General features: G+C 43.3%; 1 protein-coding gene across 1 annotated transcript; it reads left to right on the top strand.

Moving 5' to 3' along the window:
- The first annotated feature begins 10,383 nt into the window (after positions 1 to 10,383).
- Positions 10,384 to 13,348, top strand: LOC134483447 (disks large homolog 5-like). The gene is made up of 3 exons (XM_063278715.1): positions 10,384 to 10,483; positions 11,547 to 11,706; positions 12,953 to 13,348. Exons 1-3 carry the CDS (start codon positions 10,402 to 10,404, stop codon positions 13,098 to 13,100), a joined length of 390 nt encoding a protein of 129 aa, XP_063134785.1. The 5' UTR covers positions 10,384 to 10,401; the 3' UTR covers positions 13,101 to 13,348.
- The last annotated feature ends 11,764 nt before the right edge of the window (positions 13,349 to 25,112 follow it).

The following is a 25,112-nucleotide window of genomic DNA, read 5'->3' as shown; positions in this document are numbered from 1 at the left end:
TTTTCATTTCCCTTTTTACTTGTTATTTTATTTTTGGCTATTTTTTATTAATCGGTTATTTTATTTATTTACATTTCAACTGTTGTCCTGCTTTCCACACTCCCCTCATCAAACCTTACATCCCTTTTCTGCTCAGCTTTGCCTATGTGACAGTGCTCCCCCACCCACACATATCCATTCCCACCTCACACCTCTAGGATCTGCCTTTGGTGGGGCTACAGGCCTCACCCTGAACCATAGAGCATCCTTGCATACACATTGGCTGCCAGTTTGGCCCCTGGGAGCTTGGGGATTAGGGAAAGAAGATCTGGTCAGATATTAAAGCCAATGATTGCTGCATTCTCTTCTTTTTCTGGTTATAGGTGAAAGTATGTTTGTGTGCTTCTCTTTTTTTAAATTATTGAGAGAAGATTAATTTCTTGGTTTTTCTTGGGTATAGTTTAGTTCATTGTCTTGGAGTTTTCCTCCTATTAGCCTCAGTTGTGCTTTCTTACAGAAAAGAATTGTTTAAATTTGGTTTTGTCATGAAATATCCTGGTTCCTCCTTTTATGGTGATTGAGGATTATGCTGGATATAGGAGCCTGTGTCTGCATTACATCTGCCCAAGATTTTCTGACTTTTAGAATCTCTGTTGAGAAGTCTGGTGTAATTCAGATACGTCTGAATTTATTTGTTAGTAGATATTTATACCTTACCCCTTTTAATGTTCTTTCTTGATCTGTGCATTTAGCGTTTTAATTATTATGTGAATGGAGGAATTTTTCTGGTACAATTAGTTTGATGTTCTGTAGGCTTTATGTACCTTTATGGACTTTTCTTTCTTTACCTTATGGAAGTTTGCTGCTATGATTTGTTGAAGGTGTTTACTGGATCTATGAACTAGAAATCTTAATTCTCTTCTCTATCTATTATCCTTAGGTTTCAACATTTAATTGTGTCCTGAAATTCATGGATGTTTTGGATTCAATAAACCATACATGTTTATCTGAGATGGGTGTTTTGTGCTTTGTGGGATGACCTCCTTGACCCCAGGCTGCATGAAGAATCTCAGCTGACAGTGGGGACATAAATTATGAGTATGTGTAGCAAGACCCAGGCCTCTTCCAGGTTCTTGGATATTAACTGAGAACCTCAAATACAGTAGTGATGTGATAGTGTGGTGTGAATCTAGTTACTATTCTCTATTTTGATATAGATGACTCTTTTTGTGTCATGGTCAGCTTATAATGACTAGAAGACCTAAGCTTGAGAATAACCAAAGACTACATTGCTTCTCTAGCAGCTGAGCTTTTAAAAGCCCTGGTGTGACAGCAACTGTTGGTGGACATTCTGGATTATTCCTTCTGTACTTTAACTCTCTGTGTCACTTCCACCATCAGTAAGTTAGTTCAATTCCATAAATTGGAAATCCATCACCTGGAAGAAATACTCTTTTTTTTTTAAGATTTATTTATTTATTTATTTATTTATTTATTTATTTATTATATACAAGTACACTGTGACTGTCTTCAGACACACCAGAAGAGGGCATCATATCTCATTACAGATGGTTGTGAGCCACCATGTGGTTGCTGGGATTTGAACTCAGGACCTCTGGAAGAGCTGTCAGTGCTCTTAACCACTAAGCCGTCTCTTTAGCCCAAGAAATACTTTCTGAATATGATCTGAGATTGGCCATGGAAAAAGGGTAGCTTGAACTGTCCCACCTAGGTTCTGGGCCTGCACAGGCCTGCTCTCCAAAAGAAACCTGTGTTCACAGCTGTTGGCTGGCTAAGAAAGATTCCACGAGACGTGATACACAGCCCTCGGACTTCTGCTCCAGTCATCTGCACAATTTTTTCCGGACGATATCCTCATACCTCCAGCAGGCGGGTGATGAAGCTGTCCACTCTCAGCTCCCCTTCAGCCATCTTGTGGGCACCAGACTCTCCTCCCTGCAGCAGGAACAAGGGCTTCTCCATGGTGGCTGCAGCAGCAGTGGTGGTTTGGCATTCTCACCTAGGAGGCCCTATGCCTTTCTACCCCAGTTCCAACTCACCTCAGGCCCGGGCCTTCCCCCATCCACTTCCCACGGAGCAGGGAGAGCAGCACCCACTAGAAATAAAAGGGAAGCCCTTGGTCCTGCCAAGACTGAACCCCCAGTGAAGGGGCTTGTTGGGGGGAGGGTGGTAATGGGGGGAGGATGGGGAGGGGAACACCCCTAGAGAAGGGGAGGGGGAGGGGTTAGGGGGATGTTTGCCTGGAAACCCAGAAAGGTAATAACAATTGAAATGTAAATAAGATATACCCAATTTAATAAAGATGGAGAAAAAAATAGAAAGAAAAGGCACACATTTAAAACAGAAGAATATGGACCCTAATTTTAAACCACAGCTCTGTCAATTAATTATACCTTAAGGAAGCTCAGAAAAGCAGGCCAAACAATTAATATTTTCTCGGTTTAAGTAAATAATAATGTCCGTTTCTTGCTATTGTGGAGGGAATTAAATAGATAATATGTAATCATGGAAATTTTGAAGTACCATCCATTTTTCTGTTCATTAAATCACTCTTCCTCATTTCATTGATCAAGTATGTATGTTTTCTTTTCATAGTTACATGTATAATAAAACCAGTATAAAAACCTTCAGAATTGTATAAGCTTTCACTTTTAACAAATTAAATTAGTTGTTCTTTGTATTTCTGCTGAACATTTAAATGTTCTTTATATGTCCCAATGCTAGTTTATTAGGTATCTATAAACTTTAAACTCTTTGCCTGAGAGCATGAGTACTATTTAATTATATAGTAACTACACTCAGGCTGTCTTTGTATTAGAACCAATTATATCAGACTCTTAGAAAAATTACTATTGCTTTAAAGTTTGTGTGTGTATGAGTGAGAGTATGAGTATGAGTGTCTGTGTGTGTGTGTGTGTGTGTGTGTGTGTGTGTGCGCGCAGCACATGACCAAACAACTTAACTATATCTTTAAGGAAGCTCAGAAAATCAGGCCAAACAATATTTTCTCGGTTTATGTATCTGTAATGTCGCCTAAATAATAATGTCCGTTTCTTGCTATTGTGGAGGCAATTAAATAGTTAATATGTAATCATGGAAATTTTGAAGTACCATCCATTTTTCTGTTCATTAAATCAATCTTCCTCATTTCATTGATCAAGTATGTATGTTTTCTTTTCATAATTACATGTATAATAAAACCAGCATAAAAACCTTCAGAATTGTATAAGCTTTCACTTTAACAAATTAAATTAGTTGTTTTTGTATTTCTGCTGAACATTTAAATGTTCTTTATATGTCCCAATGCGAATTTATTAGGTACCTATAAACTTTAAACTCTTTGCCTGAGAGCATGAGTACTATTTAATTATATAGTAACTACACTCAGGCTGTCTTTGTATTAGAACCAATTATATCAGACTCTAAGAAAAATTACTGTTGCGTAAAAGTTTGTGTGTGTATGAGTGTGAGTGTCTGTGTGTGTGTGTGTGAGTGTGTGTGTGTGTGAGTGTGTGTGTGTGTGTGTGTGTGTGTGTGTGTGTGTGTGCAGCACATGACCAAACAACTTTCAGGAGCCATTTCTCTCCTTCTGTCATGTGGGTCCCAGGATGTAACCCAGATGTTTGACTTTGGCAATAAATAATATTACCCACTAAATAAATAAATAAACAAACAAAAACAAGCCACAAATCAACTTTAAAAGTAAAGGCCAGAAGTTCACAGAATAGTAGCATTGGCCTTACCATATCCTTTCTTTGGGGATGGGAAAATTAATGTTCTGAAATCCATGACCTTCAGGAATTGTGATATTCATGGAAATTCAATTCCTTTGCAGATGCTCCAGTTGTTGTGGCCAATTGCTAGAAAGGTCAGCTTAAGCTTGCAGGACCCCCACCATCCCTCCCCCCGCCTCCACAGAAAGCTCAAAAGACACTGCCCAGAACTTACTCCACATTCCCCCGAACCACTTTCTTTGTCCATCATTTCTTTGAGACGAAAGGTCAGACTCCTTCACCCTAGTCTCTCCACAATCGACATCCCCCCTCCCAAAACACTTCTAAGACTGTAAAACGTGTCTTAGGATGTATCTGTCAGACTCGGACTGAGACAAACTAGGGCACTGGTTGTCACTACAACATTGGTGACATAGCAGAGGACGCCAAGAACTCTCTAGGAGACAATAGAATGTCCAAGAAGGGACAGCTGATGTCATGGGGAGCAGACTTTGCCTCCCCGCTAATGTTCTCCCTGTACTGAGCATAAGCTGAGGTGGCCTTTCCAGGAGACTTTCCCGGGGCAGAGCCACTGAGCATCTCCTGCTTCCAAAGCAAAATTTTCCTCAAGGCTTTATTATAAAAACCTTAGTAATTCCTATGCATTGAAATGAATGTTTCCTTCCAAATCCTGCCCAAAAATGTCTCATCGTAACTCAAATTATCCTCCTTCACCAATATTAGCCATTAAAAATTCCTGAGAAATAATACCAGTTTGAATATGCAGTCAAAATGTTCTCCTGTCTTATTATGTACAGGTGCTTGAAATCACATCAAGAAATAGCCTGCATGGAAGGTTGCAACATGGGTGTGTGTTAGGGGAACACTCATGAAGCCTTGTGCTTAACATTCAACGGTTGCCACAAAATTCCTTAGGAGGAAGACTTGAAATCATTATGGTGCTAGAAACAGTGTGGAGGCCAGTTGGCAGAGGAAAGTGAAACATTAGAGCCACCAGTGAAGGCTCCTGTTGGACCCTACCTTGGTGTTTCCCTCCCCCCTTGCTGAGCCTTTCAGCCTGCTATAGCAAGAAATTGTTTACACCTTTGACAGCTGCTCTTAGCCCCTGATTTGGGGCTGGGATTTTCCATGGCACCCTTCCTCCCCACTGAGCTTTCCTGCTTCTTGTTTTTAAGAAGCTGTTTATGCCCCTGATTGGGCTGGAACTTTCACCACACAGACTTGTCCTATTATCCTGGTTGGGGATCTTCACCTGCCTTGTTGATTTTCCACAGCTTTTGCCTCTGGTATATGAGGAGATCTCAGTAAAGCCTTGGTGGCACTCGCTAAAAAGGGGTGACCCGTGTACGTGTTTTCTTTCAACCCCACAAACCTACACCCAATATTCACACACTGTCGGCGCAAGCACTGACAATAGGATCACAATAGAAACTAGTAACTAGATTTAACCAAACTATCACATTAATGCTGCATTTCGTGGTTTTTTTTTTTTTTCTCTCCTAGAACCTGGAAGAGGCTTGGGGTTTTCTAATCCTACTCATAATTTATTATCCTTCCCAACACTATGGGCTTTGTTCTGTTAATGCTAACAGCGGCATCCAATACCTAGGATATTTTCTACTGACATGTGTGACGTGAGACAAAACAGTCCCTGTCATCCCTCACCTGAATAAACTTCCTTAGAGGACAATGTAGTTGGAGGGTCCTTCTTTCCTCTCCAAGATCGAGAAACATTTCCAGTCTTCAGACAAGTGTGTCAGCCATTGTCCAGTGACTGTCTTGAGATGTCCACATTGTCAGCTGAGTGTCGTCATCCAGCCTGCCCTGTAATTGTTGTAGATGATTAATAGGGTTCCAGCCCTAGGATTTAATTCAGTGCTACAGCACTTGCCAAACATGCTCAAAGCCCTCGCTGCCACCCTAGTCCTGTGTGCTCTAGAGAAAGAAAATAAAGAACCACATTGTCTATCAAGTTTCTCCTCCAATAGAAGGAGAATCTGCATCGGTCTTTTAAGTAACTCTAAGCCCCAGCTTCCCCACAGCTCCCTCCTTCGATTCCATTATTGGTGCATTTTCAGTAACGCTCACTTTATTTTTGGTGTGCAAAGAATATGCACCATGTCAGTAAAGTGTGTGTGTGTGTGTGTGTGTGTGTTCATCCATGAACTCACTATAAATTATTATCAAATGACCCAGAAGACCGTGGAGAAACCTTTCGATGTGCATGCAGAATTATGTTACTACCGTTCCATGGCACCTTGCAGGGAACACTGAAATAGTGGGCTGCTTTAATAGAGCCTAAAACCAGGCTATGCATGGTTTTCTGTGAGATTGTGATGTGCAACACCACAACAGAGTTCAGCAGAAGCTTCATTTATTCCATGCTGCTGTTACCAAGTGAGGCAAAGCTTCATCCCATAGAGAGTCTGTAGGATCTGATCAAGGGCAATAAACTCAGGGTTGAAATCAAGCCTTTAGAAACAAAGAGAAAAATACAAAGTCAAGGAAAGCAAGAGCTGAGTTTTCTTCCTCTTTTTTTTTTTTTTGAGAAGATCCACAAGAGAGACAACCCCTTCCTCTAACTAACAATGCAGAAGAGAGACAATACATAAATTAAAAATCAGAAATGAAATGAGGGACATAACAATAGACACCGAGCAAATTCCAAAACCATTAGTTCTTACTCCCGAGGACTTTACGCCAGAAAACTGGAATATTTCTTCGATATTGTTGATTTTGTAGACAGATAACAATTACCAAAGTTAAATCCAGATCTGGGAAGGTATTTGAATAATACCCCTAAGAAAATAGATACACTCATTAAAGGTTACATACATTATATATTATATTGCTTTCTTTTTGCACGATTAAACCCCTTTGAGGACATTTAGGTATGTTATAGAAAGTGTTACTTTTAAAACAAAAGAACAAAGAAAGAAATTGTGGAGTCACTGAGATACACTTCCCAGACAGGATCAAGGAAAGACGGCTGAGAGATGCAAGCAGGGGCTGGAATGCTGCCCTTGAGAAGAAAATGTTTTCTCACTTTACCTCAGACTATGTTGTACTGTGTCCTATGTTTGTGGATGCGGCTCTCATGCTCTCTGGCTTATGACAAGTGTATTGTGATACTAGGAAGAAGGGTGGTTTGCTATACAGATATTTTAAGAAGAAGCCTTTGCTTAGTCTTACTTCTTTGCCTAGTCTTGCCTCAGTCGTTCCTGGTATCATGGGAATAACGATCTTATTATATCTTGCCAAAAGGGAAAGTGAGGTAATGCATATTCATGCCTATATAAGGGTTAATAAACTTGAACCTGCATGCAGTTGCATCTGCCTTTGCTCTGCATCCCCTGTGTCCTGGTTATTTGTGACCGTACCTGGGCCCCCAACGCACTAGATATTGACAAGCATCACCCTTTTCAGTGTTAGGTATATATTTTTTTGAACTCTATGATGTGGAGGCGTATTACAGCAACAATATGAAATAGCAGGCTAGCATGTATGAAAATTGCTGTGTTTAAGCTAGGTGTGGGGACAAGTCCTCAAAAGGAGCTGTTAAGATGGGAAACAAATAATGCGTTTGTTGCTGGAATTGAGTTGCCTCAGCTGTGTTGCTCTGCCTGCTCAGTGTCCATTCAACCTCACTCTGTTTCTACAGAGGAACTCAAGGTTTGCCCCAGCCGCCTGTGAGCTGTGATATGGGCAGAGAAAGGCCAGGACACAGTGCTGGTTTTCCACTACTCAGTTATGCTGAAATTTCCACTACTGTACCTGTATACACAAGTACAGTGTGGTCAGTTATTATAGATATTTGTCATTTCTTACAGAGGGCAACTATGATTGACTACACCCAATTCTACAAAAAACAAAACTCAGGAAACCTGGCCCTTGGCAGCAATGAATCAAGAAATATCTAGGATGGTGGGGCATGAATTCTGCCAAGCAATGAACTCAGATAGGTGGGGTTGTGAGGAAGATGTATGGTTGAATAGCCCAATAGATTCATGTCGTATCATCTTGATTTAATCTAAGGACAAAGAAGTGCAGTATCTCTGATGGCTTTCTTCTAACCCATTGAAAGGTTCACTGGGGTTTGACCTCAGTTCTTCATTCTTCTTGCTGGGGCAGCAACACTCAGGGAAGCTTGAGATTGCCATAGGCACAGTATTAGGCTAGAAATGCTGAGTAGGTGATACTAAGTTGTTCAGATGGTGATACCCATTTCATTTGTTCTTAACGTGGACCTAAGGAAAGACAGATCGAGGTCCTTAGAATACAAAGATCATTTCCAGTTTTTTTCTACCTTTCCTGAATGAAAGACTGGTTGGCAAAGAATGGTAAAAATTCAAGAATTGGTAGATGATGCTTTGAATGAAGGGTGGGTTTCTGTGCTGGTTTTAGACAGGTTCTCAATTACCCCATCTTGTTCTCTACGTTGCTCGTCAGGTTCACTTTGAGCTCAAATAAAGCTGCTTCCACTTTCCAACAGGTAGTCTTACAAAGGGGCCTCCAAGGACTGTGAGGACAGCATTAGCCAATGAGAGCTGAGGTGTGTAACCCACAACTATAGCTTTATCTGAAAGACCCTCAGACAGAGGAGACTCTCGCTCCAGTCCTGAGGACAATCACCACCCCATGAACACACAGGACTCAGTCTTGATGTAAAAACAAGAGGTTTACTTTGGGATACCAATGCACTGGGGCTCGACACGGTCCTCACGAAGGAGGGATGTGAGGAGCCTCGAACAACAGAAATGTACAGCTTAAACAGTCATTTACGATCACACAGTTTCATTAGCTCAGCTATTTCGGTGCCAAGGATAACTAGGCAGATGTTTCTCGTCCTGGGATAAGGCCGTAACCACATCAATGTAGCTATTTCAGTAGGAAGGACATCTGACTGGATATATGTTTTCTTATCCTGGGGTTCCCAGGACAAGGACCAAGGATATCTGTCTTGGCAGGTGTTTCTCTTCTAGAGTTCCCAGGACAAGGTATAGCTATGTCGGCCTATAGCACAGCTGCATTCAGTACCAAGGATATTTCACTTCTATAGTGGTCAGTCAGGTTCCCAGAGATGTTTCCTGTCTTGTAATTGCCCTGCAGTAAATATGTTCTATACCCTCTGTTCTTATGGTCGGGCAGCTTCCTAGAGAGTGGGTGGGAATGTGCTTTCTGTACTTTCTGGTCTATTGTCTAACGTCTAGGGGCTAAGCGAGGGCCAGCTTAAAAGATTCTCATTCTTAAGAAATGGCTGTACTGATATCAAACGGGGATCTTTCATATCCACTTTCTTCCAAGTCTACCAGCCATCTCAGATTGTTGCTGTAATATGCCTGACAATCAAGGACACAGAAAAATAACTTGATACACAGCAAGGACATGGCAATCATATCCTGTGTCGTTATGTATGTTCTGGATGAGGTTGGTTAAAATGACAATATTGCACAAAGCTTTATATAGGACCCATCAAATTAAGGGTCACTATGCACTGTCATAGCTAAAATGGCCTGGTCAGAAGTGACCACTGGATCACTCTTCTGTAACTTCACATCAGAGGCTTGTGCTTTTTGTGTTTTTTATTTTTGTGGTTTTTTTCTTATTTATTTATTTATTTATTTATTTATTTATTGCTTTATATGTTGTCAGGAAGATAGTTCAAGTCATGGATCTGCCCCCAAAATCTGAGCTTTGCCACTAATACTGTAAACAGTATTAGTGTATGCATTCAATAAAATAACTGTTTTTTTTAATACGATAGATGCTTTTGTGTTTTGTGGGGTGATCCATGAAACAGGAGTGAAGATGCTTGTTTCTTACTCTGTCCACTGAGTTATGTCTCTAGGCTTGTCCTACTCCTTTGGCTGCATCCCCCCCAACATCTGCTGACTATTTTATTTTTCAGATGAAATCACACGTTATAGCTTAGAGAGGCCTGTAAGCAATCCTGCTTTGGTAACTTAAGTGCAAAGAGGAGAGCCCCACATTCAGCCTGAGGGTGCATTCACTGGTGGATCCAATATTTCAGTTTCCTCTCCTAACAGATAACCCTATTGTTGCCAGGACCATAATAATGCAATTCTTTCTCCTAAGGAATCTGGTGGCAACTGTCAAATGTTAAGCACAAAGCTTCAGGTTGTACCTATAACACACACCCACATCGCAACCTACCCGACAGGCTATTTTTGGGTGTGATTTCATGCACCTGCACATGATGACACAGGCCACCTCTTTGGCTACTTATAGGAACTGGTGTGATTTCTCAGTAATCTTTAATGGGTAATATTGTTGACTGAGGAGAATTTGAGGTAGGATGAAATATTTCTGTGCAGGGATTGGGGAGGAAGCACTCACTTAGATACATAGCAATGACTTAGGTTTTTCCAATCAAGCCTAGAGCCAAATTTGGCTTTGGAAGCATGTGGTGCTCAGTGGCTATGCCACAGGGAAGTCCCCTGAAAAGGGTCCATCAGCTTTTGCTCAGTACAGGGAGAACATTAGCAGGGAGGCAAAGTCTGTTATCCATGACATCAGCCGTCCCTTCGTGGACATTCTATTGTCTCCTAGAGAGAGAGACCTTGGAATCCCTGTGATGTCACCAGTATCGTTGTGACAACCAATTCCCTAGTTTTTCTCTTAGTGTCCAAAGGATATATCCACAGACATGTTTGCCCGTCTTTGTAGGTGCTTTGGGAGAGTTGATGTTGATAGAGAAGAGTCTAGAGTGAAGCAAACGAAACCTAAAGGTAATGATGGACACAGGACATGGAGAATGTGGAGTAAGTTCTGGGCAGTGTATGTTGAGCTTCCTGTCAGGGGTGTGTGTGGGGGTCTTCCGCTGACCTTTTTAGTAATGGGCCACAACCACTGGAACATCTCCACAGATATTGAATTCCATGATTATCACAATTCCTGAAAGTCAAGGTTTTCACATCATTAGTTTCTCCATAACCACATGGAGGATATGGCAATGCCTATGCTATTATTGGGTGAACTTCTAGTCTTTACTTTTACAGTGCATTCGGTATGTTAAATTGATATAATAACACCATCAGGAGTCATGGAGGGTATAACTTTTCTGAATTAAACAGGGCATCAATGTACTTCACTTTCATTGCTTCTTTAAATTCAGTGACTATCTGACAGTAGTCAGAGGGAGAGAATTGTGCTCCTGGCCATGACCTTATATTCTTAGAACTCCTCTGACTACCTCTGGCTGACGGGGCCAATCTTACCTTCATACAAGAGGTTCTGTGTGGCAGATATTTTTCTACAGTAGCCAAACTATATGGGGCAGGTAGAGAAAGAGCCTGTAACCTACTGGCACTTCTGGGGCATTTGTCATTTCAGTAGGGGGAATTAATAAGTCTGTTGACCATGTCCTCCCCCTACATGACTTTTTAATGCAAAGTTATTGGACGAGAGTAACAGTGTAGGATATCTGAGTATCCCTGATCAATCAAGTCATTGTGGATGCTGAATTGATGATCTGACTTCTGAAACCAGAGGGGTGAGGGTCCTGAAACCAGGTTGTAGCCTGCGTACCTGATAATAATCCTGGAGAAGGCATCTCTCTGGTACTTGTAAGCCTGTGTGGGCGGGCATAGGGAACACCTGGCTGCTTATATCTCTTGGTCTCTATATAGTAGTGGGGGAACTGTGATCCACTTAGGACGCCTCTTACGCAGACCAAACTCCTTGCAGTGACACTGGCTTCCAAGCATGTTCTCCTGTTTGGACCTCACTGTGGTCTGTGTATGCTCTATGCATTTGCCCCATGCGGGTTCACTTTTGTTCTTCTACCTACAGAGGCCTGCAGACAGACGTCATCCCCTGAAAATGTCCGAAACAAGGTGCAGGCCAACGAGGAAGAGGAGAGGCTGAAAAGAGAACTGGAGCTAACTACCAAGGAGAGAAATGAGCTGACAGAACGCCTCCTTTATGTGACAGGTGGATCCATGAGCAAGAGGTATGCATTGCTCCAAACAAACGACCTTGTTCTAAACCTCATCTCCCATAGAGAGGAGATTCAGAACCTGACCCTTACTGAGGAGTGAGTTTGGAAATGGACTCTCTGATTCTGCCTGTTGAAAATCTGAACTTGTGATCTGAGTGAAGAATTCAGGGATAAAGTCACTGGAGCATGAGTTCCCAGTGTACAATTGGAAATCCCTTGACAGGTGGCAGCTTTGCAAGGTTCTAGGTGCTATGAGTTTGTGGAGAGTGTTTGTACTTGCTAGGAAGGTGACTGAACGCTATCATCTCATGGCAGCACCCTTAGGTAACAGGTCCCATATTGTTGATCTCCATGCTTAACTAGAAGGCCTGAGGCTCAGGCCTGTTCCTTCTTGTCTGTGTGCCTTAAACACTGAGACAGTAATGGTGCATACATTTCTACTGATTCTCATTGTGCTCTTTCCATATTTGTCTCTCTTTCTCATTCTCTGAGTCTGTTTACTTTTCTTTTCTTGTGGGTGTGTCCCAGTTTGTGTGTCTGTGTGTGCACAGGTCTGCATGCATATGCACAACTTTTATATGTTTCTATGTCCCTGCACACTTGGAATTTAGGGGTCTGCTTTTTGACCTCAGGATATACCTGTATAATAGTTTCATGGAGGTGTAAGTGCTTTATTTTGGAAGCCCCACTTTCAACAATACAGTTCTTTGCCTGTATGGTCACATTTGTCTATACATTTGTATGCCTTGGGGAGATTATAAGTTTGTGGCAATATCTGGTCTCATCTCCAGAATTATGTGTACTGTCTGCCTCTAGAATATTAGTTATTCGGCTTGTAGCATTCCGCTTGTCAAAACAGGAAAAATGAAATCAGAGGTTTCTGTGTGTGTGTGTGTGTGTGTGTGTGTGTGTGTGTGTGTGTGTGTGTTTGTGTGTGTGTGTGTGTGTGTGTGTGTGTGTGTGTGTGTGTGTGTGTGTGTGGTTGGGTAAGCTCTGTGGCCTAGGCTCTTGACAGCATAACAGGTTTGAATGCAGATCCAGCCCTCCTGATTGAAAAAAGTGAGCCAGGGAACCCTTTATCTGGGTGCTTAGCCTCTGTTGTCCTGGGCACACAATTCAAAGTTTCTGAATCTGAAGTAGATTCAAATATGTAGAATTCAGAAAGTGTCCTTCCAGGGCTGGGGTAGTACAGGACACAGCCTGAGTTCATATAATCCTAAACCTCGATGTTCATTGGGTTCTATCTTCCTGGGGCCAGCCCCTACTTCAGGCCAAATCCATTTTATGAAAATTTGAAGATAAAGGAGAAAGAGGTCATGTCATTACTGCACAACTTAGACACAAAGAACATTGAACATCGTGAGAAATTTCAGGAGCTCAAGAAGGAGATTCACTTCTATCGGTAAGTACTGGTCAGAAGGGCCCATCATTGTGGAATGGCCATGTCTGCCTCTCTTTCTTCTGGACCGGAGGGTCTGCAGCTCTGGGCCCATCTCTTCTGCTGTTTAAATATCACTGTGTCGTGGGTCTTTTGGACTCAGTTTCAGTTCCATAAGAGACTGTGACTTCTCAGCACAGTGTCTATGCATCTTTAGAAGGCTCTGGATAGAACTACACTGATTCAGGCATCAGAGTGTTATTAGGCCAACCTGTGGCTCTGGGGTCATACCAGGTTTAACAAAGCTCAATGTGTGGACCACATGGTTAGCATGACCTCCCTTGGTTCTACTGTCCTCTTGAGGTTGTTTACTGCCTACTAATTGATGTTGCACTGATGCATTGGGCTCTCATGGGTAGTTGTAGATCCCTTGTTCTTTTGGACAGACATGGACTCTTATTGGTGCTTGGGTCACAGAAACAATTTATTCTTCCCTGGATTGGCCGTTTGCTGTTTGTGCAGCAGCCTTACATGTATGGAGATGTATTCTATGAAGTCTTTATGGGTATCTGGGTCCTGGTGGACTTTGTGGGATTTGGCAGTTGGAATGGGAGGAAGAGGCTTCAGGATCTTACTATGCAGAGTGTGTTTCTAGCAACCTGCACAGCCGGCTCCTGATGGACCAGGCATGTATGAAGAAGAAGTTGGTCACATTGAAGCAGGAGAGCAAGGAGTTACAGCGATACTTGTTTGAGTTGAACCCGAATGATGAAGACGAACAGGAGAAGGCCAGCAACCTCCAGACCCAGCAAAATGTGGTAGGAACAAGCAGCTGAGTCAGATTAACAATGTCTGATACCATTTGCCTATTGGATACATCTTTGCTTCCCCTATCACCTTTCTAATCTCCCCACACCCAGTCAGTCACCCACCTCATGTGATAGAGTTATTCATTGCTCTGTCTATGCACAAGTATTCTGGGATGTTAACCACTCTTCAGAAACTGAATTATGGGCAATTATACTTCTCTGCCCTTTTTGAAACTGCAGTCCAGAAATGGTGACAGAGGAATAACATATCACATGACTGCATCTCCCTATCACAGATTGGATGCTATGAAGAGTTTTGAACGAGTTCTTGGTCGTGTGACAAAGGTCATACAGGGGTCATGTGATGTTTGGAAGCACCTTGTAGGGATAAGAACCAAGTGCAAATGGCGAATGAGTCCTGGTCATTGGCTTTGATCTCAGTATCATGTGGCCTTCTCCTTTCTTCCTGCACCCCAATTAGGTCTCTCCCCATTTCCCCATTCTTGGTTTGCACTGGTAGAGTCTGAGGAGCAGCTTGTTCTCCCACAGTACTGTGAGGGTTGCTGGTGATGTTCCCAGCCTGCAGAGATATCAGCAATGATTTCAGTGAAAAGATCAGTGATGTCTGTCCAATGCAGCTGTGGGGACAGAAGGCAGCAACTTGACAGCTGGTATGCGTGTCCCCACCAAATCAGTGTCTTAATAGCTGCCTTCTCCTCCCAGGTCTCAGAAACTGCAGGAGACATGGCATAGGACGGATCCCAGGAAGACAGCCCCCTGAGGAATGAGTTTCTCTCTCAGGAGTTCCCTGTGACGACAATCCTCACAGTCAAAACTTTTTGGGGGAATATTCTTCTTCTCAGATAATTTCCTCAATGTATAGAGACCCTAAATTTATGTATCCGTATGCCAGCCTGTCTCATTGAGGTATTTCTCCTTTCTCATACCGACAACACCATTTGAGAGACAACTGAGGGGACTGCCTTGACATCTCACGTCCTAGAGGAGAAACAGCACTACAACTGTGTTTCTAAATGTTCATTTAGAAAATGCTGTTAAGAAATGTTTTTGGTTATGATTTTCATTGAAGTTTTCTTTTTGTTATTTCATAGTTATATATTCTTGTTACTGTTTTTCATTTTTTATACCATTTTAGTTGTTCATTTTATGCCTGTTTTTTGTAAATTGTATTCCTTATGAATAAAAATTGATTTGTAACTCTTGACTCTTAAGACCATCTTATTCAAGGGTCCTTTCCCCTCTTGTAGACTTAGAACTGACAGCTGGATATGGATCTTTGCATGATCCAGTGAATTGAAAGCCACCAAGGGGTACACAGGGTGATAGTGTCTTTTGTGTGGATAATGTGACTTATTTTATGGACACACACTTTATGATGTAATCACTGCCATACTGTATCCATGCTGTCATGTGTTCTGCTCATCCTAGTCTATATCAGTCTAAAACACACATTCCTTATTGACTGTGTGCACCAGATATTGAGTAACACACACTCATGCCTGTAGAGCTGCAGAAAAAATGACAACTTTCACAAAGGAATATAGAATAATCCTAATCGAGAGCCATGTGCCTCAGTTTTTCTTACAATACAGCATTATTATTAAACCACAAAGATAATGACCATCAACGTCATTTTGGGAAATAGGTTTTTATAGGTGCTGTTTCACTTGATCATTCATATGCTGTGTTTTTTATTGTTGCTGATTATATTTATTTTTATCATTTAACTCAATGGATCTTTTTTTTTTTTCAAATGTATGTCTGGGCCACTCCTGAGTGCATTTCCCTCATGATCCAAAAGAGAGAATAGCATTCCCCATTGTAGATGATTGTTAGGGACCATGTGGCTCTTCTGAGAGAGCAGCAGATGCTCTAACCTGGGAGTCATCACCACAGCTCCTGTAGGTAGCTTTTGTCCTTCCAGGGCATGTGCTGTACTAGGTGGACAGGATCACCTCCCATTTAGGAGAGAGATCTCAGGAGATGTGTATGTACAGGTGGTTGAGCAGTGCCTGCTCAATGTGGTAGGCTGCTAGGCAACCAACTGAACCCCAGCCCTGCTCCACCTGCATTCTTCGAGGCAGAGTTTCTATAGCCCAGGATGGTCTAGAATGCATCATCTACCTATGTCTTTTTTCTACTAATGCTAGGATGAGGAGCATATGTCCTCCACACCCTTCTTTCCAAACAATGAACATGCTCATGGTCTGGTTATCACATGGTCATGAGGGAGGTAAATAACACTCAGCCAAAACAGAGGCGCATTCCACAGTCACACAGACAGCCTGGACAGATCTGACACGATCAGCACCAGGTTTGACTGCCACTACTTGAAGCAAGGTCCTCCAGTGTTAGGACAACCATTCAAACAGCAAAGAATGAACCTGTTCCCAGCATCCGAGGAGTGGGAGACCCAGAAACCCATGTGTCAATGTGGCCATTTGGAAAATGGAAGAGGGGAGGCAGGGAAGCAGGCAGAACTGGACACAGTTGCAGGGACCCAGGCAAAGAGGGAATATTGGGGCAGAGTCCATGAGATGTCAGTAGGCAACAGGCCAGCTGGGACTAGTGTGGGTACAGGGCTTCTAGTGTGGGTATGAGAGGAGCAAAAGTAGCAATGGTCAGATTCTGATGCAGCATAAAGATTGGAAGGAGCTTAGATCGTCTCAGTGTCGTATAGGGACATTATAGACACTGATGGGCAGTATGGGGATTGCAGGGTCCCTTATAGTGTTCTCTGCAGGTGTCAGGACTCTGTCAGACCTATGACTATCAGGCAGGCTCTGAGCGCAAGTGAGAGTCACGGGTAGGCCCTGTGTACAGCCTGGTTTGGGGACATTTCCAGGTGCCCCATGGACTGCAAAATAAAGGGAAAGGACACAGGGAAGCCAGCAGTTCCCATGCACAGGACATAAATACTTGTAGACCTTTCTAGAATTTCCATAGACCATCTGTCACTAGTCCTCACTATAGAAGACACCAGCATTCTGCCCTCTACTTCAACTTGATGAGACAGCTATTCTAACTCCAGCAGGAAGGCCTCAGGGAAGACAGTAAGAACTCACAGGTGACCTCTTTTACTATTGAAACAGGCTCTTCCTATGGAGCCCAGAGTGACCGTAGGGTCCTAATTCTCCTGCCTCACAGTGACTGTAAATTCAAATCTACCTTCAAGAGCAATTGATTCATAGCACAGGGGGGAAGATCAGATTAAGGCTATCTAAAGGCCCCAGGGTGGTAGGATTACCAGGGTCCTAGTAAGTTTCTCCAGCCTTAATTACAACCTGAGTCAGTCCTGCTGTGTGGGATATCGCCTGCTGCCCAGTGATATCACAACTTGCAATTCTTTGTCAAATATAAGCTGTTATGGGAATGAAGTAGCCACACAATAAACACTGGTCTGGATACTCCTAGGTCAAGAAACCCCTGTTGGAAATGCCTTGGACCGCACCATTTTACATTCTGGATCCTTTTGGCTTTTTAGCAGATTTATAAATACAAAAAAGAAAAATGGGCATAGTAATTTAAGCCTATGATCCCAGTCATGGGAAACTGAGTCAGGGTGATGGAAGACTGTAAGTTCCAGGGCAACCTGTGTTTCAAGAAAAAAAAAAAAAAGGCATGGTGAAGATTCCACTCAAGTAGAAACCAAAAGGCTTTCACATGGGGCCTGCCATCCACTGGTCAGCACTCCCATCGTCACAGCCACAGGGAGACACTGGGGAACATTTCCCACTGTCTCTCCTTGGGATGCAGTCCACCCCATGATTCTATGTGAGGAATGCCCCAAAGGTTGCATCATGTGAGGGACCTAGATAGTTCCAGGATTGGGAGAATTCAGGAGTTTATAATTAGGGATGATCTACAGCTATGGCAAAGCCTTTTCCCTCCACATGGCAGCCCCAGGTTTGGCCCCAACAGTAAAAATAAAAGCCCCCCAAAATAATGCCAACAAAATATCACGAAGCCTAAACGTCTGACCAGTCTCCTCAAAAGTGCACAGGAACCTGACTCCACATTTAGGACCCACTATGGCCTCTGTGACCTGTGAGAAGGGATCTAATATGGGAATTAGTACAGTATGACTTATCCTTATGGATATCTTTGGTGACAATCACCACCTGACACCTGAAAACCCATCTACCTGGGAGGCTCAGCACTCATGTCACCAAAAAAGCCCAGATCCTAGGGCCAGCATGGGCAGGAGGTGAAGAAAGTTTGTCTCTCGTGAACATCAGTTGCTGCTCCTGGCCTGACTCTATCCTCAGGAGACAATGTCGCCCCAGAAAGTGTGGGTGTCAATGGCTCTTCCCAGGCCAAGACTGGGATACTGCTTAAGTTCCACAATGCACAGCAGTGCTCACTCTAGAGCTAAATGTTCTACAGCTAAAAGGGGTGGGTGCTCTGCTGGCCACGCCCCTCCCCAGCAGTGTTTAGTGCACTCTGAGTGGCGCTTCAAATGAGAGGGACTTCTTGAGGCTACTCCCGTGGAGAATGGCAGATTCATCAGAACGGGGCACAGGGTGAGTTCAGAGCACAGCTGGGAGGAATTTAGGGGTGTCAAGCCATGACTAAGACCAGATCCTGTGCTGACAGGCAGTTGAGCTGGAGAACTGGCATCCAAAGTGTGACTACCTGAATTCCTCTTAGACCAAAAGCCCTGGATCTGAGCTACTTTGCTGCATTCTCCTGAGCAGGGTCCCAGACGCAGATCAGAATCGGGGTTGTGCATGGACTTTGGTGCTGGCAGCAGGTGGCTTAGCCATAAAGTGCCGAGCTTTCCCATCTGTGCCCACTCAAACTCCTCTGTCTCATTTTAGGTGTGTTTGGTATAGTTTTGAGACAGGGTATCTTGTAGCAGCACAAACCTGCTTTAACCAACACTGTAAGGTAAAAGCAACCCTGAATTCAAGACCCTCCAACCACTCTGTCCCAAGTCCTGGAATTAAGACCTCCAGCTGACACCATTTTACTGCAGCATATGATACATCTATGTTAGAGTGAGCTTTGGAAATACTGGAGCTCCGACTGTTCCTTAGAATTCAGGTTTCCTTAATTCTTAGCAGGAGTTTTGTGATGATGCTGATGAGAGAGTCAGGAGTTACACTGGGAGAGGTAACAGTCCTGGCAGCCCTGAGTGCTCAGTGAAAGTCAAGAGAGAAACCTGCTGATTAGCACTTGAGTGAAAGTGGGAGGATTCAGAGTTCAAGAACAGACTCAGTTACATACCTAAGACCATATTGCAACAATTTGTTTCATTTCTGGCTTGTTTTCTTTGAGACAAGGTGTTAATTTATAGCCCTGGCTGTCCAGGAACTCACAATGCCTCTACCTCCCAACGGATGGAATTAAAGGCATGTGCCAACATGCACTGCCACTAATTAATTTTTAATTAAACATGCTGGCACAATCCAGTAATCCCAGTGCTTAAGAGGCCGAGGCAGGCAGATATCTGGCTTCCTGACAAGTCTGATCTACAGAGAGCCTGTCAGAATAGCCAGGGCCAAACAGAAAAACCCTGTCTCAAAAAACAAACAACAAAATGAATTTGTTTTAAAGAAGAGAGGAACTATTTAACAGAATTAGAGGCAGGGAACCAAAAGGTAATGGGCAGTGCAGAGTCTAGCTTCTGGGATGAAACTGGACACCCTGGGGTTAGGATGGGGATTCTCATCTTGGACTGGGAGACAGAGGGTGACTTCAGGCATGGAAGGCTCAGTCAGTCATTAGTCAGGATTCTCAATCAAGAGGGTGTTGTAAGATCCAAAATGTGTGAGCAGTGTTCTGCATGAGACTAGAAGAACCCGCCTACCCATATAAAACAGCCAATGAAGAGTAATCACAAGCATACGTCTGGAGGTCCACAAGAGGTTAACGTCCACCTTAGTGTGGATTATTCAGAGCACAGGTGGAGAGGAGTAGAAGAGCTGATGGTGGCTGAGGCAGGAGAGGAGTTCGGGTGTGAATTTGAGCCAGTAAAGGAGCTTGTAGGTCGGGCAGAGCAATGAGAGGTCTAACAGCATAGCTGTTGAGATCCTTCAGATTAATTTGTCTTAAGAGCCTCATGCCATAGCCAAGGACAGGAGTAGATCTGACTATTGGGTGGCTGGGCTCACATAGCCCAACAGGTTTGACCTTGCATCTGTGGGATTCCAAGTCTCTCCCTTTAGACACAGCCATGGAGAAGGTGTAGCAATGAAGGTGCAGATGGCTTTGCAATGCTTGGCTTATGGTGTTGAGTACTTCATGCTCCACAGGGCTAGGGAATGTCCTAGAAGCCAGGGAGGCTGAGCCATGATGAGGACAGGTCTCCAGGAGAGAGAAATGATAACCAAAGCCACTAAGAACTTCCTGAATCACAGTGTCTGTTAACCATATATTTTATTTACTTATTTTTATGGGCCTGAGTGTTTCACCTAATAAATGCTTGTGCACCATGTGGTATGTCTGGTGCCCATGAAGTCCAGAACGATTCCATTGAACTGCAATTACAGGCTAATAGGAGCCACCATGTGGGCACTGGGAACTGAACCCTGGTCTTCTGCTCTTAGCCACTAAACCAACCATCTCTTCAGCACCCCCCTCATTGTATTGTCATTAAGATTTAACCATTTGGCCTTCAGTATTTGAATTAATGAAGATGTGACAAGAGTTATAGTTACCATGATGGTTCAGGCATAGACAGGCAGGCATCTCATTGTATACAAAATATAAAATCTTTCTTTCTTTCCTTCTTCCTTTCTTTATCTTTCTTTGTTTTACTCTTGGAAACAGGGTTTCTTTTGTGTAGCTGACCTGGAACTAGCTCTGTAGAGGGAGCTGGCCTAGAATTCACAGAGATCTGTCTGCCTCTGCCTCCCAAGTGTTAGGATCAAAGGCCTGTGCCACCACCACCACACATCCTTCTGTTTTAAAGGAAAAATGTAGCCCTACATGGCAGCACGAGTTTAGTCCCAGTATAGACATTTTTCTAGAGTTCCTGAAGGGCTTGCTGCCTTCCCCTTTAGGCCTGGCTAACATGAGAGCTCCACACCTATGGGGTTTGCTTTATAAGAGTCTGGAGGATGAGGGTCACAGGCTGATATATCTGTGTACAGCAAAGGATGCTTGGTGAAGGTCAAGTGGGTACAGATCAGCAGGTAAAGGCTCTGCCACCCAGCCTCATGGCCTCAGTTTGATCATCTGGTGAAAGTAGAGGACTGAGTCCACATTGTGTCCTCTGCTCTCCATGTGCATATCATGGCACAGGAACACCACAAACTACATAAAATGTAAAATGCTGAAATGCTGAGAGAAGAGGCCTATGGTAGGCACCTCCTACACCTGAGACTTCCAACCCGGAAAAGCAGGGGGTAGAGAGTGAGGATGCAGAGTGCACACAGGTCAGGACAAGGTTATGTTACTGAAGCCTGAATGAGTGGTGGGCAGGGTCAGGGGCACCATGAGGGACATCAGGAGCTTCTGCACTTTGTAGAATTACAGGGTTCCATGTTTCACATGCCCATGATTTGCCCCCTACTGCAGGGAGAAGCCAACACCAGAAGCCTCCAGCTCCCAGCCCTGCTTTTGCCATGTAGGTTTAACCAGAAGAGCTTGGAAGTCCCTGGACCTGGAGTCTCAGGTGGTTGTGAGCCACCTGACCCTGGTGCTGGAGACTGAACTCAAGTCTTCTGCAAGAGCAGCAAAGACCCGTGCACTGCCTGGCCCAGCCAGGGCTGTGAAATGGTGTTTATTTTCATGCGGAACAAGCCCAACAACAGTTTAGGTCCCTAGAAGCCACATAAACCTGGATGCAGTAGTGTCTGTCATCCAGCCCTTCCCACAGGGAGATAGGAGCCTAAAGTGGACAGTCTCTAGGATTAGGGGGAAGGGCTAGCCTAGCATACACAGCCATGGACGAGAGGTAGAAGGTGAGGACCTGTGCTCAGGTTGTCCCTGACCTTTACACAAGCACATGAGCACCTGTACTCACAGAAACGCCATACAGACATAGGTGAGAAAAGAAATAAAAACAAACAATATTGAAAATACAATATACTGGGGCTGGAGGGAAGGCTCAGTGGTTAAGACCACTGACTGCTCTTCCAGGGGATCTGAGTTCAATTCCCAGGAACCACACTGTGTCTTATAACCATTTCTAATCTCATCTACTACCCTCTACTGTTGTGTCTGAAAACAGGGACAATGTACTCACTCCTATGGACAAAATAAATAGTTTTTGTTTTAATCCTTTTCTAAAAAAAGAAACTCTTCTGTGACACATGATCATTGTGTGATTCCAGATGTCCCTAAGTCAGTACAGTCCTATTGCTACATGGTCCACCAGTTGTGTCAGCCTTGGTAGTAGAGTGGCACAGTTGAAAAGTTGCTGGTCACAGTGAACAGGCAGCCTAGAAAGCTCACCATGTGCAGAGAAGGCTGTGCTGTGTCCTAGTCCTCTACCCGACAATGCTACCTCATCCCTACGAATAGAGCAAAAAAGAACAGATGAGGAATCTTCCAGGTTTCTTTCCTCTTTGATTTCTTTATTAACCTAGCCCCTGTGCTACATGTAACCTTGTCACATCCTCTGTCCCATCCCTAAGCCCTCATACCTGTCAAATAAGACAGGGGTCTTGCTTTGGGGGGAAGCTCTGGTCCCTCTCTGTCCTAAGAGGCTCTGAGCCGTCGCTGAAAGAGAGTCCTCTGAGGATTGAGGGAAGTCCATAGCCAGTGCTCTGACTTCCAGGAAGGTTTGAGGAAGGTGGTTCTCTTCTTGTGGTGCCTCTAGTAGGAGCAGCCCACACTTGGGCCCAGCTCCCACTGTCAGGAAAAGGCGGGTGGCTCTGGTCTTTGCACAGCTCTCCAGCTGAATGAACAGTGCATCTCTCCTCTCTCTCTTGCAGGAAGTCTCAGCCTCTGGTGCAGGTGATGTTCCCAAGGCAAAGGAAAGGGAAGTGCAGAGTGAGGACTCCCAGGATCCTTTAAAACATTGTCTGCATTGTCTTCATTAATTTTTATGTTTAATTTTTATTCCATGTGTATTGATCTCCTTGTAGGGGTGTGCATTCCAAAGCATGAGTGTTGAAGGTGGAGGAAAAGCCATGGGAGTCACTTTATCCTACCGTGTGGGGTCCCAGGCTCTGAACCAGGTTATTGAGCTTGGCTACAAAGAGCTTTCATACTGAATTTCCTGCTGGCTCTGATTTCAGGGAGAGCGTCTCATAGAGCCCAGATTGGCCAGTAAACTACTGATCATCCTGCCTCAAGTATTGCCATATAGTTCATGAAAGGGTTGAGTTATTGACACGAGGAACTGGGGATGGGCAGAGGTGCATGACTGAGGCTATCTCTGCTCAGTGGCATGCCTTTGGGGACTGATAGTTTTCATCACTGAGATGTCATTTGACTGCAGTGCTCCTCTGGAGAGAAGGAGTCTCTTTTGCCAGGGCATCAGGCTCTCCAGACAGGCCTGGAAGGTGGAGGTCTAGAGGCCAGGCCTGCATTCCTCTTCAGAAGCTGCATTTACCACTCTGGACAGTGCTATAGCACAGGGTCACATATCCAGTTCTACCCTGAGACCTGCTGATAAAGAATGTTTATCCTGGGACAATGTCTATCATCGGTTCAAGGTGTGGCCCAACCAACTTATTATAAAGGATGATAGTGGTTGGTTGAAAAAGGCAGTAACTTTCTATGAACCATATATTAAGTCTTTATGTATACTAAAATTAACAATGGAAAGAACAGTGGTAGGAGAGGAAGCTAGAGGACAACTGCTGAAAATGCTTGCTTTTGAAAATGCTAATGAAGAGTACAGGAGAGCATTATTACCTAGAAAGGAAACTGGGGATATTAATGCTTATATGAAGGCATGGAAGAGGATATCTTTTCTGAAAATGGTAAGGTGCATTTTTGGCACGTATTGATCCAGATAGAGTTATTAAATTATACATTGAAATACTCTTGAATATCCTATACGCACTTTAGCTCAAGATGACTTGCCTTTAGAATGGATATATATTAAATTTAACTTTAACAAAACATTAACAACATATGAGGAACAAATTTCTTTAATTATTCAGCAAGGCATACAAACACCTGTTACACTGTGGGGATATGATTGTGCTGCTTTTGTTTTCTCATTAAGCAAAAATAAAGTGGAATATTTAATGCAGACGTCTGAAGTTTCTCAATTAGCCATGATTTCTTACACTAGAAATACTGAATTTCATTTTCCCCATAGTAAATTCTGGGATTGCTTAAGAAAACAAAAAAAAATTGTGATAAATACACTAATTTCTGTTGATCCCTTACCATCTGCCGTTACTGTGTTTACAGATGGCTCTAAGACCAAAGAACTAAGACAGATGGCTTATTGGACCAAAGATAAATTTGGGGACAAGAATCTTCTTTTGGGTCAGTACAACAAAATGAAGTATTAGCAGTAATTAATGTATTGCTGGATTTTACTCATGATGTAAAAATATTAAGGCCGAGTCAGCTTATGTTGTAGGAGTAGTACAGAATATTGTAACTGCTGTTGTTTCTACATCTAAGCCTATATTAAATGTTATTCTCACATATTAAAGGACTATTGTTATTCTAAAACTCTAGAATATTTATTACACATATTAGATCACATTCAAGATTGCCAGCATCTTTAACACATGGCAATCATATGGTAGATCAATTAGTGGCATTTGCTACCCCAGAAGAAAACAGTCATAATCATGCCAATACAGGATATTTGCATATTAAATATAAGGTTCCCTATTCTGAAGCCAAACAAATTATTGCTAATTGTCGTATTTGTGAGCCTTCACTTATAAAATGTATTCCATCTGAAATTAATCCCAGAAGAATGCAACCTAATACATCGTGGCAGATGGATGGAACCCATATTTCTGAGTTTGGTCGCCTTTCATATATACATGTAAGCATAGATAATTTTTCAATATTTGTATGAGCTACACCATTGCCAGGAGTACGCACTGCTCATGTTATACAGCATCTATTGGAAACTTCTGCTGTTATGGGACCGCCTTCTAAAATTAAAACTGATTATGGACCAACATATATTTCTTATCAATTTAAACAATTTTGTCGGCTCTTCCGGGAAAATGGCGACTCCTGCACGTGCTCCAGAGTTGCTGCAGCCAAGGAGCCTGCGACCACCATGGGCCCTGCTGGGGAACCCTGCCTGCGGGGCCAGCCTCAGCCCATGCACA

This window comes from Rattus norvegicus, chromosome 19 (genome assembly GCF_036323735.1).
Source record: "Rattus norvegicus strain BN/NHsdMcwi chromosome 19, GRCr8, whole genome shotgun sequence".
Lineage (NCBI taxonomy): Eukaryota > Metazoa > Chordata > Mammalia > Rodentia > Muridae > Rattus > Rattus norvegicus.
The sequence above is the reverse complement of the archived record's forward strand: the minus strand, read 5'-3'. Positions and strand labels throughout refer to the sequence as shown.

Coding starts and splice junctions, on each gene's coding strand:
- LOC134483447 (XM_063278715.1), top strand. CDS start 10,402: ATGTTTGCCCGTCTTTGTAGGTGCTTTGGGAGAGTTGATGTTGATAGA. Junction 10,484..11,546: donor GAAGCAAACGAAACCTAAAG/GTAATGATGGAC, acceptor TTCTACCTACAG/AGGCCTGCAGACAGACGTCA. Junction 11,707..12,952: donor GGTGGATCCATGAGCAAGAG/GTATGCATTGCT, acceptor TCCTGGGGCCAG/CCCCTACTTCAGGCCAAATC.